Genomic DNA, 16,642 nt, shown 5'->3' on the forward strand with positions numbered 1-16,642 from the left:
TTCCAGAAGATGACCGGAGGAGGCATACCCACAACGCGACATTCCAGCCTTACTGGAGCTCCCTCAGGAATCCCCATATTCTGCAGCTTCTCCACAAACTGGGGTGGGTGCTTCCTTTCCTTTTCTAAAACGAATATGTATAATTGAAATGTCCACATTGGGATTGTCAAAAAGCAAAAGTCCCAATCGTATTTGGTCCTTACCCACAACCTGCAGCTCCAGACTGAAGGAGCTCTGCCCTGCTTTATTGCTTGCGATGCAGGTGTATGTGCCGGCGTCTTTCTGAGTGAGAGGGTCAATGACCAGGGAATGGACGCCGTTCTCTCTCACCAGCATCTTGTGGTAAAGGTCTGGATAAACGGGCCTCCCGTTGACCAGCCACATGAGCTCAGGGTTGGGTAGGCCGCTCACCTGGAGAACAGAAACGTGTTACAGTGTGGGGAGGCAACATTCTTCCTGGCTTCAGTGGCACACGGGGACCTCCTGCCTACCTTACAGTCTAGTCTGCACAGTCTTCCCTCATGAGCCATCGTGTCCCCTGGAGCCTGGAGGAAATGAGGTTGAAAAAAGCGCCCCTGACTTTGTTCACCTTCAACTTCCTGTATGCGGTTTCGCACCCTGAAAACGTGGAGGCGATCACAGCATGTTATAGGAAACACACACATGAATCCACTTGGTTTTGTAAATGGCCACTAAGAATAGATCCCAGAATATCAATAACACTATGTTTACTTTTATAGGAATATTTCTGAAAGGTTTATATGTTCCTTTCAAATGCTAAACAGAATGACTTAGATCTACAGTTATAAAGCGCTACCAAACCAATATTACTATCAGAGAGGATAATCTATATTTGCCTGTTCACCCTGCACACTCACCTCTGAGCATGAATGGGTGTCATTCGGTTTCGGGGAGGTCCCGTTTGGACTATTAAATGACCTGAGCAGCTGATTCGCCCCTGGTGATCAGTGAAATATCACATCACAGCTCAGCTCGAGCAGCTAGAACAAGGTGCTGATAACATGAAGAGGATATAAGTCAGAAGTTTCACCTGTGGATTGGCTACCATGATGGTGTAGTTTCCATCATCGTCACTGGTCGTGGATTCTATGTGTAAAGCACAGGTCCCGTCCCCCTCTCTTATCTTCTTGCAATGGACATTCTTCTTCAGGATCTGCTTGCCATCCTTAAACCAGTAAACCTGATGAGAGCCACAGGTGTGAATGACAAAATCTGAGGTCGAAGTCAGAGATGTTTTTGCATAGCCTAGCTGTTGACCTCTCACCTTTGGTGCCGGGATTCCCACTACTTTACATGAGAAAGTTACAGGCACTCCCTCCATAGCCCTGAAGTTCTTTAGTTTCTTATCAAATATGGGTGCAATGCATTTTCCCGTGGGAACGTCATCGTGCTGCACCTCGTCGTCTGACTCCTCCACCGGCGTCCTCTCCAGGCGGAACTCGATCTCGCTCATTAACCTTTGCTCAAAACTGGACACTTTATACTCCTAGTGGAGGAGAAGCACGACATAAATATAGTTACAACAGTCATACTGCTGCATGGACCGTGTCCCCCGTTTGCTCACACAGGCTGGCCTGACAATAAATGGCTACAGTAACATGCACACCTGATACACAGAAACCACAACTCAGGGAGATAAGAGAGGTTTGCAGTAATCGGCAACATGAGACAACGTGCATCTCAAAACTCAAACCTCATAATAAAAAAAGATGCAGACTTTAAACCAGTTGTTGAAAGACCACACAGCAGCATCTGGGAGCATCAGGTTAAAAAACAAAAAAAACCCCACCTACTGTAAGCTAAATAAAAAGGCTTATCTAACCTAATCACAAAAACTGAGGGTAAAACAGAGAACAGAGGAAGATGAGGTGTGTGAAATTTCATGGTAATATGTATGTTTTTAAAAGTAGAAGTGTTACTGAGGAAACACTGAGAGGAAGGAATTTTTTAACTCATGAAGAAAAGGCTGCAAAATATAGTTTTCCAATATAGGAAAACAATATTTTGAATCTTTTTTGAATTTGAACCCCTTTAATTGGATTATTATTATTATTATTATTATTCTCATCATCATCATTCGTGCAGGTTGTGCTCTGTATTAGTTAACATAAACGTGGATGCTGGATTAGAGATATTAAGGAAACTAGATAAGTAGATGACCCGGGGTGCACATAAGCGGGCCGCAGGTGCGCATGCGCTGTCAAAATAAAAGACGCGCACCAGATAAGAAGTTGCAACGCGCGTTTGCATACATATAAAAGGCACTGTTTTTGTCCGCTAGAGTGGGATTTTCACGGCATATTCTGCATCAAATCTCTGTGCGTTCATCATTCGTTTGAAGCCAGCTCACCTCCTGCAACCACTTGTCCGAGAATACGTGCTTCTTTTGTGGTTCGGACTCCTTCTGACATTTGTTTGGAGGTGGAGGAACACCAAAAAAAATGCTTGAAGGAGCTTCTTTGACATCTTTAAGAGTTCTAAACAAATGTCTGTCCTCCTCCAGAAAATCTTATGTACGCAAACGCGCGTTGCAACTTCTTATCTGGAGCGCGTCTTTTATTTTGACATCTGCGGACCACTTATGTGCACTCCTGTAGATGACAGTATCCTAAGTTGTGTCTGAAACAGAAGTATAACCCATACAGCCTCGAGCAAAGTAGTGCTTGGGTCGGGTCCGTGTACCTCATCATAGTTAATGACAGTAGCGGCAGTGTTTGGTCCAAGGGGCCTGCTCGCTGTTTTCCCCTCATTACTCAGCTTCTATGAAAGGACAGGGATGGATGAAGAACACCAAAGACACACAAACCCTACATACAAACACAGAGTGATGGAATAACGCACAAGCTGTTATTATTAGCATGCAGAGGTTGTTAGGCTACACTGACATCAGAAGATGAATGACAGTTAATGACTGGGGGAGGCAATGATTGCACTGCTCTGTATTCATCATTTCCAAAAACACTGGAATGCTGTGCAAAAATAAAAACACAATGTAATGCTTCAAAAATCATGTAAACCCTTTATTTCATTTAAAAAGGGACGATGTATAACAGTATTTGAAAGTTTAAACATTTGATGTGTCGTCTTAAATAAAGGGTTTAATGATCAGCGGATTAGCTACATTTGCATTTTACGCTGCATCACAATTGGGGTTTTTTTGGAAATGAGGTTTCGTATAAATGTCTCCATCAACAAGATGTGAGAACGCAGCACAGTCACTGGTTAATACTCGATAAAATATGATCTTTAAAAGTATTAAAAACTCTATTGCAATTATTGATCACATACTAATATTTTAAACCGATGAGCGGGGATCCAGTGGAGGCGAGAGAAACCACCGGATTCGCCCGTTGGGCTAAGAAAAATCTTTTTGCTGATGCGCCGTTCTATTTTCTTCACCACTTCATCAGTACAAAATAGGCAGTCAAGCCACAGAGACCACCTAGTACCTGCTGATGTACAAAATGTGGAGTGTCGTCTTTAACTCGAAGCTTCTTCTCGATGTCGAGGAGGATAATTTCTCTGCTCTCGCGGATGGCTTCAGCTGACGGAGGGCGGATCTTCAGTGCCTTCTTTTGAAGCCTGAGTAAACAGAGGGCAAAAAACAGAACACATGGCAGAACGTGTGACAGTCACATTTGCATTAGCAGTCGTTTGTCAGACACGGCATACCCTAACGGAGCTCCCTTGGGCAGGCCCATTGAGTTGGTGGGCTGGCTCGGGGTCAGGGATGGCAGGACGGAGCTGAGGAAGGCGACGGGGTTTTGGATGGGACTCGGAGTGGAGCTGCTGGAGGTGGGAGAAGAAGCCTGAGGGGGTGACTGGGCTCTTAGGACGAACAAGCTATGCACTGACCCCGGTGTAGGCGAGGATACGAGAGACGGTGGGCTGGTGGGAGACTTGAGCACCCTTGTGGGGAAAATCCTGGGTGGTGGGGAGAGGGGTGGGAGGAGAGTAGGGGAGCTAGCCGTGGAGGAGTTGAGCTCAGCAGCCAGCTCGTGTAATAGTGGTACTGGTGACTCTGTTGGGGAAGGACTCCTGACCGGTGAGAGGGTCTGAGCGGTTACAAACTCTTTAGGTCGGATGTAGTTGAAGGAGTGTGAGGTAGGTGTGAGATTCATGAGGGAGGCGTGGGTGCTTCTTAGAAGAGGAGCCGGGGAGGTGATCTGCTGCAAGGCCGGGGTCGAATCTGTAGAAACCGTGTTGAGCTTTGGTGCAGGCGGAGAGTAAAACTGGGCTGTGGGTGCAGTTTTGGCAAAAGATGCAGGGGACAGGTTAATATGGGAGGCATGGATGGTGTTCATCTGGGTTACAGGTGCTGTACTGAGAGAAGGGGCGGAGTTTAGCTGTGGGGCAGGTGGAGGGGAGGTCACCAGTGAGGATTTCATATGCTGAGGAAGTGAAGGAGGAGAGCTCAAAAGGGAAGCTTGGGAAGTGTTAAGAAAAGGTGAAAAGGTGGTGTTGAGTGCTGCAGCAGACGTTGATCCTGGCGCATGTGGGGTGGTGGTCACTGGAGGTGCGGAGTGTGGGGTTTGCTGAAGGGCTGATGTAGTATGTAAAGGCGGCACGTGCGGTATTCTTGGAGACCACAGTGGAGCTTCAGGGGAGGTCTGGACTCCGGGCTGGATTTGGGTCTGGTACGGTGGGTGAGACTGAGGCTGGATGGGGGTTTGCGTTTCTGGTTCAGTCTCCTGCTGCTGCTCCATGAGGACCTGGTTGTGCAGGATCTGGAGCTGAGCTGGGTCCCTGTTGATCAAACAGACACAAAATCAAAGAACCAAAACTATACATGGTGAAGACGAGAGAGGCTCAGTGCATCCAGCAGAATACTCTGCCCTTTTATGGACTACCAACAAGCAGCCCATAAACAACACAGACCGAGCTTTAGATACACTGAGCTTTCAGTGAAAACAAAATGTTTGCCTCTTTTGTAACCATGAAATGACTGCAAATTGGCTCACAATAAATTATTTGTCATGTTTATCTGTGTTTTAGCCTGTGAAGAAAAAGAAAAGCTAAATCATAGAACAGGATGTGATTTACAGCATTATTAGAAGTAACCGATCAACATAAATGCACAGAAACAAACTTACAAATAGAAAACGCCATCCTTTGTCTTAGAAAGTCTGAAGGTCCACATTTGAAGTCCGAATGCATTCATTTATGAACTGAAAGGATTAGAGCTGCTATCTGAGCGAGTGGAGGAGGAACCACCCACCTCTTCATTTCATAATACAGCCCATCAAACACACTTCAACACAGACTTCAAAGTTTGACCGAATTTGGGTAAATAATGAACAAAATCTCCATCTGAGCGCATGTTTTTTTTCATCATGTTGTACTGTTGCCAACAACGCACTTTTTCAAAATTCAGCAACGTGTTGTTGCTTTCTTTTTGCTCTACTCACAGTTTAGGCTTAGCCAGCACTGGTGGTGGTTCTTTGCTGAGTGATGCCTCAGTGATGTCTTCATCAAAGGGACTAGATGTGTCACTTTGTTCACCCTCGTCATCCTCAGGCAGTTTGAAGTGCACACGTCGGCCTGCTCTGGAGTTGGTTCGTGAGTCTTTGTGGTTTGTAAGGTTGCCTGTCTTTAGGCAGGAGTTGGGTGGAGGATCAGGTAAGGGAACCACAACAGGGCTCCCGTTCTGATGGGCTGGGGTCCCCTTAACTTTGGAACTGATGTCAGGAGATGTCGCTGAAGATCTGGACAACTCCTGCTGTGCTGAAGTCTCAGCTTCAGATGGAGAAGTAAAGGATTTCGGATATGAGAAAATTTTTCTGGCACCATGTGCTCCACTGGATCCTAAGAGGTCCTTGTGTGAGAGAGGATCTAAATTTGGGGTGCTGGTGCTGTGAGAGTTCAAGCAGGAGCTGCTGCTCAGGCTGGAGGGCTCCAGATTGGGCAGGCTGGTGCGGAGGGGGTCTGGACGCAACATGCTAGAGTTGTGAGGGTCTAGACGAAGGCTGCTAGTGTTTAAGGGGTCCAGGCGTAAGGTGCTAGAGACGAGTGGGTCAAGACGAATAGTGCTGGAGTGCGGCTTAATGCTGCTGGTTATAACAACCTCTGGTTGAGGTTTTACAGCAGGAGCTGATGGGGAAAGTTCTTGAACTTGACTTGGCTCCACTATTAAACTGCTTGAAGACCTCACATGGTTGCTGTTGCTGCCATTGCCTGAGGAGAACCAGCAACACACATACAGAAATTTCAATAAGGATAGAAATGTGAAAGCTGTTGACTTTTAAAGCCAAAGAGAGGTGTTACCTTTGACCCTGAGTGCAGCACTGCTAGACACGGTTCCATACTTGTTGTTTGCTGTACATGTGAACACCCCCGAATCTTCAGGAAAGACCTCAGCAATGACCAAAGTGCATATTTCCTCTAGAGGTAAAGAGAAAAAATGTGGCATGCAATCAAGTCGGATATTCTATAGCTGCACCCCAGCGATTTCTCAAAGTGTTTAAGTGCAGAAAAGAAAGATACATGACTCTTGTTTCAGCAGTGAGAATCTACGTGCAGCTAAGGCTGTTTGAAGTGATCTGCAACGGTGATTTGACACAGGATGGGAGGCTACCTTATATGGTCCAGATTCAAGGAAAAGCAGCCCTGGCTTATGTACAGGGGAAGAGCAGGAGCTTGAGCCAAGGACTATAAACACTTCAACAGAGGAATATGTACACACTGCAGCATCGTATACAGGCAGGCAGCTGCTATGGTGCAGTCAACACTTGTATTTTTGACAGACTGAATGAAATATGTACCTGAATCAGCTGGAGATCTGGGCTCTGAAATAGAAGCAAGTATCAAAATCATTATGAAACCAGGGGGGAGAAGCTCATGTTATTGTTAATGAATTTTTTGGAGACTCATTATTAGCAATCATTTCCAAAATATTTAAATACTCATTATGGTGAATTCCACATACAGAGATGCATACACGTATACACAATCTGAGCTTTAAAATCTGTTAATGCAATATAAAGATTTAGGACCTGGAGCTTATGAAATTAACCCTTGGACAATTTTTTAATACAGTACTGTGCAAAGGTCTTGACTCACCCCTCATTTCTTTATATTTTGTTTCTAAAGAGGCAGACATTCTTGTAATATTCTTGTAAGTAATCTTAAGCAATACTTCTCCAGGCTTTCTGAAGGTATTTCATTTTTTTCTTTGGACATTGGCTACGTATTCATTCATTTTCAGTTCAGTCCTTGTACCTGACTGTTTTCAGAAGAAGTCAAAACAGTTTTTTAGGTTTGTAAAGTCGTTTAACGCTGACCTTAACATAAAAAGGTAGCTAACTCGAGGGATGAACCAGTTTTGTGTCCACATGTAACAGATAACTTAGCAAGTAATCGATTTTAAAACCAACAAAGTGATTTCCAAAGAGCTAGAAGTTGAAAACTTGAAATGACTTGGCATTGTATGCATTATGTTCTTGAAAATTTGAGGAACCTAGACATGTAGAGGATAAAAGAATTGAAAAAAACAAAACTATGTAAAGCTCCTGAATGGGATGGGAAAGTCAGAAAGTCCAGCAAAGACCTGAAATACATTTGGCTCTTGATCCATCTATTATCAAGAATCCATTTTCAAGGAAGGGAAACAGGCTGAGGTATGCCAGATTACACAAGAACTGGTGTGAAAATTTGTGACAACGGGTATTATGGAGTGATGGATTCAAATTTGAAAGTCAAATCTTTGCCAAATTATGTGGAGGACATCTTGAAGTACAAGAGTGATTGTCTACAGCCATCTATAAAACACGACCAAGACTCTGTCATAGTTTGCAGCTGTATCTCAGTCAGTGGTGTTGGAGAGCCTGTCAAAACTGATGAAACTACAAATGCTAAAAAGCACCGACAGAGCCTGATGCACCCTGCAATCTTCTGGAAATCCTCTGATGGGCTTCATTTCTCAGCATGACAAAAATCCTAAACACACTGCCAATGTAGTAAAAACACACCTGGCTAGAAAATCAGTCATGGATCGGCCTCCCCAAAGCCTCAAAATCAATATTGTGGGATCATCTTGACACAGAGCAGAACAAAAAGTGACCCCTCTGTTTTTCTTTACATGGTTCGTTTCCATATATATTTGCATGTTTCAGTAAATCACTGTATCTATTTCCCATTTTCCCAGAAAAATCTAAAGAAATATGGAGAAACTTGAGATTTTTGCAAAGAACTTACTTTTCTGCAGGATCCTGAAATCAGGCGAGTCCTCCATGATTTTTCCTTCTCTGTACCAGTCCACTCGAGGTGATGGCACCCCTTTCACACGACACTCTAGCACCACCAGCTGGCCTTCTGATGCAATGAGGTCCTGTAGGCTCTGATGGGACAAAACCAGCTTCAAGTTAAATCACTTAACAAGCAGTATTGTACAGAGCAGCCTCGTTCTGAGAGAAAAGTTACCTTCGTGAAGACAGGGGCAGCCATAATGGGTTGCCCGTTTAATCCTTGTGGAGAGCTGTGGTTGGGAGTTGGACTCTGAAGATGAAAAAAAGTCCAAAAAAAGGGGTGGATGGATCAAATTATATAAACTTAAACTAAAATAAAGAATATGTAGTGAAAGGAAAACCTTTGAGGTATTCTACCTCAGCCTGGGGTGTTTGTGCTGGAGGTGACAGGACAGGCACTACAGAGTTTAAAGGCTGTGACGTAGCTGTTGTTGAAGCCGTGTGTTGCAGCTGTGGAGTAGATATGACTGGGACAAATGCTGACGCCCCTTGGGCTTCTCTAAGTTCTGAATCACCTGTTGAAACAGGAAACACCTGCACAGACAGCACAGATGTTTCCTCCTGAGCAGGATGTGCTGCTGATGCCACAGATTCTTCTGATAACTCTGAGACTGGAAGTATAGCAGCAGATGTCCGGATTGGTAGAAGAGGTTCAGATGCTGTTTGAGCAGCCACTGGAGGCGAGAGCTGCTCCTCTGGTTGTTCCTCGGGGGCCGCTGCAGGCTGGGATGACACGCTCTCCTCCTTCTCTGGAGGGAAGGTTTCATTTACAGATGACGGTAAAGATGGGGATGACTTTGGTTGGTTTCTCTGCAGCCTTGAAAAATCACAAAAGAAAGAAGTGTTTGTTTCGTTTAGTGTTGATAACTCTTGTTGGTGGGTGACGATAACGACAACGGGGCAGGAACTCACTGGGCTACATGTTCAAAGTGCGGTTCCACATCAGAATCGGAAGATGAGGCACCTGTGACATTGAACAGGAAGGTGTGTATCAATAAAGAAGTTAAAGTGCGGTATATTAAGGTGTCAAAAAGGAGGAAAGAAGCGATCACCTTCTACGTAGATCTCAGCTGACGTGGAGTCGGTACCGTAGCAGTTAGACGCAAAGCACGAGTAGCGCCCGGTATCCTCCTCGAATGCCTCTGCAATAATCAGAGAGTGCTGCTCACCACTGGTGATGATTTGAATGTCAGGGCTGTTCTCCAGCTCCTTTCCCTCACAGAACCACCTATCGAAGACAAACAAGGTAAACTGATCAGCGGTGAGTTTCTTCCATCTCCGTGACAGTTTTCTTTTGTTTCTTTTTTGCCAACAAAGCCAATCATTACAGGACAATCCCAGCGAGCTTTAAATTTGGTGCGTTTCTCTGTTTATTCAGATTTTTCTTTAACTTGATTTTTTTTCTAGTAGAAGTAAAAACATCTGTTTCCATTATAGTCATGTTCATTTTTGTTTTAAACGCAGTTTAGTTTGATTTCCATCCATCCATCCATTCGCTTCCGCTTATCCTTTTCAGGGTCGCGGGGGGCGCTGGAGCCTATCCCAGCTGTCATAGGGCGAGAGGCGGGGTACACCCTGGACAGGTCGCCAGTCTGTCGCAGGGCCAACACACAGGGACAGACAACCATTCGCGCTCACATTCATTCGCACATTCACACCTAGTGACAATTTGGATTATCCAATTAACCTATCCCCACAAGTTGCATGTCTTTGGACGGTGGGAGGAAGCCGGAGTACCCGGAGGGAACCCACGCAAACACGGGGAGAACATGCAAACTCCACACAGAAAGACCCCGGCCTGATGGTGGAATTGAACTCAGGACCTTCTTGCTGTGCGGCAACAGTGCTAACCACCGTGCCACCGTGCTGCCCTTAGTTTGATTTCTTTTTTATTAACCTGCTGACACTGTTTCTACCAGCCTGGCCTCTTTCCCACTTCCCTAGTTGTGTTTCTGGCTCGGTAGCATTCAGCAGAGTTGTGCAGGCCTGGAGGGAAATGTTTTGACGAGCAAGCCCTATCCTTTTCCCTGTAAGAGAAGAAGCAGCAGCTTGCCGTGCCACTTCAAACGCTGTTTCTATTCACTGCTGATGTTGTCATGACAAGGAACACAAAACAGTTAGCATCATTTACTTTAACATCAACGAGTTAAAATAATGAAACGCAACCAAATATGATTTTTTTTTTTTTAATTTGTTTATGACTTGATGAGAGAGGTGTTTAGATGCAAGGCAGCTTAAACCAGGTCTGAGTCCTAAAGCCAATCATCAGTACTGCAGTTTAAAATGTTATGTTATTAATAGCAAAAAAATGTATTTTAACAAATGTAAAACTTAAAAAAATGGCAGAAAACCCTTCCAGCACAACTAGTACTGCACAGCCTTCTTAGAGCACGAGTAGACAGGAGCTGTACTTGGCAACAGTCTATTTTTTTGTCATTGTAAAACTATAATAACTTCTTCCTCTAACTTCTTCCCCTGCTGGCCAGCAACATATGCAGCAGCCTCTGTGTCAGCGTACATCTATTTTGAGGAGATGAGGCACTGATGCTTTATAAAATCGAGCCAATAAACAAAGAGGAATGGGGAGCTGATGTGTTGCTCTCTGGAAACGCGTCACCACATAGTCCTAATTCATATCATAGCGATTACGCTGAGATTATGGATCATCTGCTTCGCTTTTTCTGTTCAGTATGCAGGCTCTGATGTCCCCCGCCGCTGTAGCTGAAGATTTCCAGAGGGCGAAAACACAAACCAGCGCTAAAGGGATGTTCCTGATTCTCGAATGCAGGACGGGCTGGAATGTGTACTGCCTGTGTCCTGTCTGAGCAGAGCTTTGTCACTCTCAGTGAGTAAGAGTCTAAATTGAAAGCATGAGTGGCAGAGGAGGTGGCTTGTCTGTGGGCCAAAGACCCTTGCTTTCTGCACCTGTCTGGGATATTTTCCCTCTGAAGATCAGAACGAGAGAGGAGATTCCCTCATGAACCCCGGGGTCTCTGACTGGCTGACGTAACCACATACGCACAAAGCTAAACATAGACTCAGGATGCACACAATGCTACAACCTGACATATCAGAGAGAGCACACCACTGAAAACAGATGGAAAATATAAGCCTCACAACTCCATTTTGACTCATTTAATTCAGACACGGTAACAGCTACGTCAGACAAAAACACACTTAATTAAATGAGCTCTGTGTTAACACAGAAAGTAGACTTGTAAGTAGAAACTGTTAAAACACACCTCAGATCTTCAGAAATGTACATCTGTGAGACACTGGGGCACACACAACAAAACATATAAAAATATCCACTCGGGAGAAACTGTAAATCATCTTACCAAAGTCTTCACACTTCTGTCAAGAGCTCAGTTCCATTATCAGACACGACTGCAGCTCACATTGCCAGCCCAGTCTAAAAATGGCTGAGAGCTACATTCTCCCTGGACAAGTATAAGGTAGTGGCTCAACAATGTGCAGCGGGGCTAACAAGCCCATGCCCCCTATAGTCAGACACCTCAGCGGGTTAAAGCTGCTCACATACGATTCACATAAAACAGATCAAACAAAACAGCCATGAAAACACCATGTGGCAATTATTATTATGACGCCTCTTTAAAAATGTCTAAACTTTTGTTACAGGAGGCCTTTAACTGAATGTGGTAAAAGGTGTAAATTGTTCTTAAATTCTAGCCTTTTTATTTTCAGTGTAGTTTTTGATGATTTATAATTTGTATGACTGCTCATCTTAAAAGGAGAATGCCTCGTGCGGTTATCATTTACTCCCCTGACGACACATAAATCGACACAAACGCTCACTCGTATGGTTCAGAATCAGCTGTCGGCCGTCATCACATGTCACTTCTGTCTGCATCTCCGAATAAACCTCTGCGCCATTCATCCAGAGTTACAACCTAAATGACTTTGTAATTTAGAGACGGGCTCTGACGACAGGTAACCAAAATATGTCTTTTAAAATAAATACATAAATCACATCAGAAAAGACCGTTTTCATCTTTTGCATTTGATCAGCAAAGAATACAGAGTTATACATGCTGATCAGGACATTTCATTGTTACATACATAGGTGCCAATACATGTATGAAATGTTAATATTATCAGGTGCTGGACTCTAGTACGCATATGTATAACTGTGTGCAGTGTTTAAAAAGCATGGGCATACCATTAATTCATTATTTTATCTACCAAATAAAATATATATATTTAAAAAATAACATATTAAAGTGTATTTCCTTCACCATGATGACCCCTTGTGGAGAAGGAACAGCCGAAAGTAGCTTTTCTCCATATAAATGAAGGCTAGCTGAAGAGGATTAGGCCCGCAGAACCCCCCCCCTCAAACTTTTACCTTTGTAATAAATGTCTGTTGCAATACTTAAACATGATTACATTTTTAAAAATCATTATATTGTGCAGTAAAAGCTTAAGATATATTTTTATGTACCAAATGCAAAATCACTAACCTAATGCTGCAAAATAAATGTAGTGGAATAGAAGGTTTGATATTTGCTGCTGAACAGTAGTGAAGAAGAAGAAGTACAAAGTAACATTGTATCCCTTGTGTTCTCATGCTATGTACTCACTACTCAAACAAAATCATTCAGCTGAATTAGACCCTTGTGTGTGCTGCTAAAAGTCCACTGGGATGCTTCTGTTGAGGAAAACCAACAGCACATTGAGCTTTTACAAACACTGCATTTGAAAAAAATGTGTAGAGTCTGAAACAGATACTGTGTCCTGCAAAACAAAGAATAACTTAATGATGACTTATGATCTTACCGGACTTCAGGCAGAGGGAGTCCTCTAACAATGCAGTCCAACCGGACCTTGGTGCCCTCAGAAACCTCCCTGCTTTTCAGTTTCTGGATGAAGCGAGGCGGTTCACACACAGGCTCTGCTGGATATGGAGTTTCTGTTAAGGCAAAGCTTTGAGGCTCTTCCTCCGCCTCCTGGAGCACAGAGTCACACTGGTGCTCCTCAGTAATCGAGCAGTCCTGAAACTCCACATGTCCTGTCTCAGAACCCAGCTGGGCAACTGGTTGGTGTGTAATGGGAGGGCTGGGTGTCTCCTTCTCCACCTCCATGGACATGACTGCGCGCTCCCGGTTGTCAGCGACGAGGGGATAAGTTGTCCCATCATTCTGGCTCTTGTTTGGGATCCTGCTCCTGTGGGCTTTGCAGGCTCTCGGGCGTATCCGTTTGGAGCTGTTGGCCTTGAACAGAGAGGACAGCTCCTCAATGAAGTCAGCTGCCTTATTGAGGAACTCCTTCTTGGACTGGGTCTCCACACCGTAAGGGGCATTTCTTGCTGACCTGTTATAGTCTTGGAATCCTTCACCAAAGTCCCTGCTGCTCCTGATCACATTGTCCTGCCGTGTGGATGCTTTGTGCTGCATCTTTCTGTCAGATGTGAAATTTTCCGGCTGAGTGAGGGGCACAGTTGAGGGGGAAGCAGAAGGAGCATTAGAGGGGTTAGAGATGGGAACAGAACTGGGTGTGGATGAAGAAACTGAGGGTGAGGAGATTCTGGACGGGGTAGATGGCGTGACAGAGGCTTTGACCTCTGCCCTCTCCTCATGAGGCTCGTGTCCGATGGCCTGGCGGGCCAGGTTCACGCTCTTATCCAGTTCCTCCTGGCTGAGGAAGGCTGAAAGGTCTAGAAACTGGGGGTCACTGTGGCCAATAGTGTCCTCCGCCTTGCCTTTGAGTGACCCGTAGATCTGAATGCGAGAGGACGAAGCGTCTGAGCGGCTCATCTCGCTGTGGCGCTGCTGGGCTGTGGCTTCTGCCAGGTAACTCTCCCTTAACAGCTGAGACAGCGACGGTGGCTGGTCAATGCTGTTCTCTTGCATGTTGCTAAAATAAACACAAGATTTAATTTAAAAAGTATGAAAATAAAAACATTCATGTAGGCTTTCGGGCTTAATGTGATCCTCTGCAGGTTTATAGAATAATTTCCTGCCCCCCCCCTTAAATAAGTCATTAACAAACGTGAAAGAAACGAGACACCCTGCACACTTGTGTGTAGCTGATCCACATGAATATAAATCAGTGAATGTCAGCAGAGTGAAATGTCACAAACAAATACATTCTGACGTGATCAGCTTCTATCTTAATGCAGTCAGTGGTGTGACCACGCATCCTGTGTGATCTGAGATTGAAAAGATTTAAACAGCTGTGCATGGAAATCTGACTCCTGAGGACAAACTAATGCAAAACATCAATTTGCTGACTTCAAGCATTTAGAAAAGTTGCTGCTTGACAATCAGCGCTCAGTTGTCAGAATAACTCCTTACGTACAAACAAATCCAGTCCTGATTAAAATCTGCGACAAACATATTATAGTGGCTCATTTCCTCCATATTTTAATTCTTGGACACTAATGGAGTAGCTTGGGATTCTTCACATGTCACTGATCTTATAAGGCGCCTCGGTATAGCGCCTCAATTCACCTTCTGTTTGAAACAAGGCATTTTCACTCCCGTCCTTCTTTATTTAATCCAACTTTCTGATTCGCTGCCCCTCATCACCCTCTGTTTTTCTACAAGTGACTCAGTATGACGTCAGAGAGGAGTATATTCTTATGGTTATCTCAGGCACTCTGGCCACTATCTGAAACTGAATGCTTTTAAAGCAATTGGAAGCTTGAGTGTTTGGACTCATGATTACTTATTTCTGTAACTTTGGCCATGTTTAATAAACAGTATATATGACATGTATATCCTTGATTTACAGTTTTATTTTATTCTATCTCAATCAAAAGATGCCAAAACATGAAAATTAACTGTTTCTCTTTTGACTTTTGTTAGATAGAAAATTCAATAGCTATCACTATTTCCACTAATTAATGACACTGAGTTAACAGTTTATCAAGAAACTAACTGGATTCCCAGCGAGTAAACAGTAAATCTGAGAAATCATTCATGGTTCTTTAGGTCTCTGACAGGTTTATCAGATCTTTATGTTCAGAAGTGCGTTAAATCAATTTAAAGCTGACGTCTTGTTTCAATGCTTTCTGTCTGCGTCGTGTGTTAAGGAGTCAGTAAAAACTATACAGTGATAAGTATCTGAGCTATAACTCTCGCTACTGCAGTTTTGTTTGAACAATCCCTTGTGAAATATTTGGCACGCAGTCAGAACATGAATGCAGAGCCCGGGGTTAAAAGCAGAGATATGTAATAAAAATAGCTTTTTATTTTAGCCTAAATTCAGCCTCGACAGGGTATCAGGTTCATGTGCTGTCACCAGATCTGAGAGACACAGGCAGGCTTTTTTACCCCCCTGACCACCTCAGATCAACATTTTTATGAGGTTTAGATTTTGCAGCGCTTTCTGACACCATGCATGAGCAAGTTATTGAATGCAGACATGAGATAGGGTACACATATGCCACTGACACTCAAATCAGTGCAATTAGGAGAGACAGCGATGCCCTTCCAACAGACCTGAAGCTGCAGCTGTTGTGTACATTTATCCTTTGCAAACAGGCTCCAAGCCTACCAAGTCATATCTAATAATAGCGAGGGGTCAGTTTACTGAAGGGAAATCAACAAAAAGGAAAAAAAGAAAAGAAAAGCAGCAGCAATGCACCTGTGGGCTCTTGCTATCATAAGTTTGATCATTAATCAAGTTACACAAACACTACTATAATTATCATAAGTGTGGCACTGCTGAGTGAGATGACACACATGAACAGACCCCTTGACTAAACACAACAGTCCACACAGGTTAAGCTCATTGAATTAAACAGGAACGTATGGTCCAAACAGAAACAGGTTAAAGCTTGTCTGAGGCTCAGTGTCAGTGTTTCTGAGGCTATACACAGCATCTGAGGCTGATGCCAACAGACGTCAACAAGATGCATGAACAATTAAATTAGGGGCTGGTGTGTTTTTACCTTCAGAATAAACCCAGCTGGCCCCTGTGGAAGGACTAGTAAATCCTCAGAGTGCACCTGTGCTGAAAGGGGGCCGATTCCAGTCTTCAGGCTCCTGCCACCCGGGAAAATCTCAGACACCGGCAGCTGCTTGGCCTTCCCTCTTTTCTTGCTGAGAATTAACCTTGAAGTTTACAGGAAAATGTGGAGCCGGGCAGCTACGGTAACCTGTCACCAGTAAAAGTAGCAACATTTGTCAGTGCAATAGTGGCAGGTTATTTTGGGGGAGGCCCATGTGGCTGGGTGGTGTCCCTCCTTATTGGTCATGGGGAGCTGTGCTGTAGGGATTCCTCCTCCTGTGGTTCATCGCAGACCTCCGTACTGCAGAATTAGAAGCCCCTTGGCGAACCTTTCTCACTCTAACACACACACAGACACACTCGTGTGAACCCTGCAGATGAGCAGATAAAAATCAATTTCCAAA

General features: G+C 44.2%; 1 protein-coding gene across 2 annotated transcripts in view; it reads right to left on the minus strand.

The window, feature by feature from the left end:
- mypn (myopalladin) overlaps window positions 1-16,591 on the minus strand; it is a gene marked incomplete in the record, with an annotated part of 19,489 nt that extends 2,898 nt beyond the window's left edge. The window contains 19 exon segments of one of the 2 annotated variants that reach the window (XM_014335110.2): window positions 1-124; window positions 204-411; window positions 492-618; window positions 879-958; window positions 1,052-1,201; window positions 1,286-1,507; window positions 2,704-2,781; window positions 3,471-3,603; window positions 3,694-4,767; window positions 5,430-6,195; window positions 6,286-6,402; window positions 6,783-6,806; window positions 8,215-8,356; window positions 8,440-8,514; window positions 8,622-9,081; window positions 9,177-9,228; window positions 9,317-9,492; window positions 13,062-14,138; window positions 16,180-16,591. In XM_014335110.2, coding sequence (XP_014190596.1) covers window positions 1-124; window positions 204-411; window positions 492-618; window positions 879-958; window positions 1,052-1,201; window positions 1,286-1,507; window positions 2,704-2,781; window positions 3,471-3,603; window positions 3,694-4,767; window positions 5,430-6,195; window positions 6,286-6,402; window positions 6,783-6,806; window positions 8,215-8,356; window positions 8,440-8,514; window positions 8,622-9,081; window positions 9,177-9,228; window positions 9,317-9,492; window positions 13,062-14,134 — 5,081 coding nt within the window. 2 annotated transcript variants of the gene reach the window in all.
- Window positions 16,592-16,642: the final 51 nt, after the last annotated feature.

This window comes from Haplochromis burtoni, unplaced genomic scaffold (assembly GCF_018398535.1).
Source record: "Haplochromis burtoni strain Fernald_Lab_line unplaced genomic scaffold, NCSU_Asbu1 Contig_96, whole genome shotgun sequence".
NCBI classification, from domain to species: Eukaryota; Metazoa; Chordata; class Actinopteri; order Cichliformes; family Cichlidae; genus Haplochromis; species Haplochromis burtoni.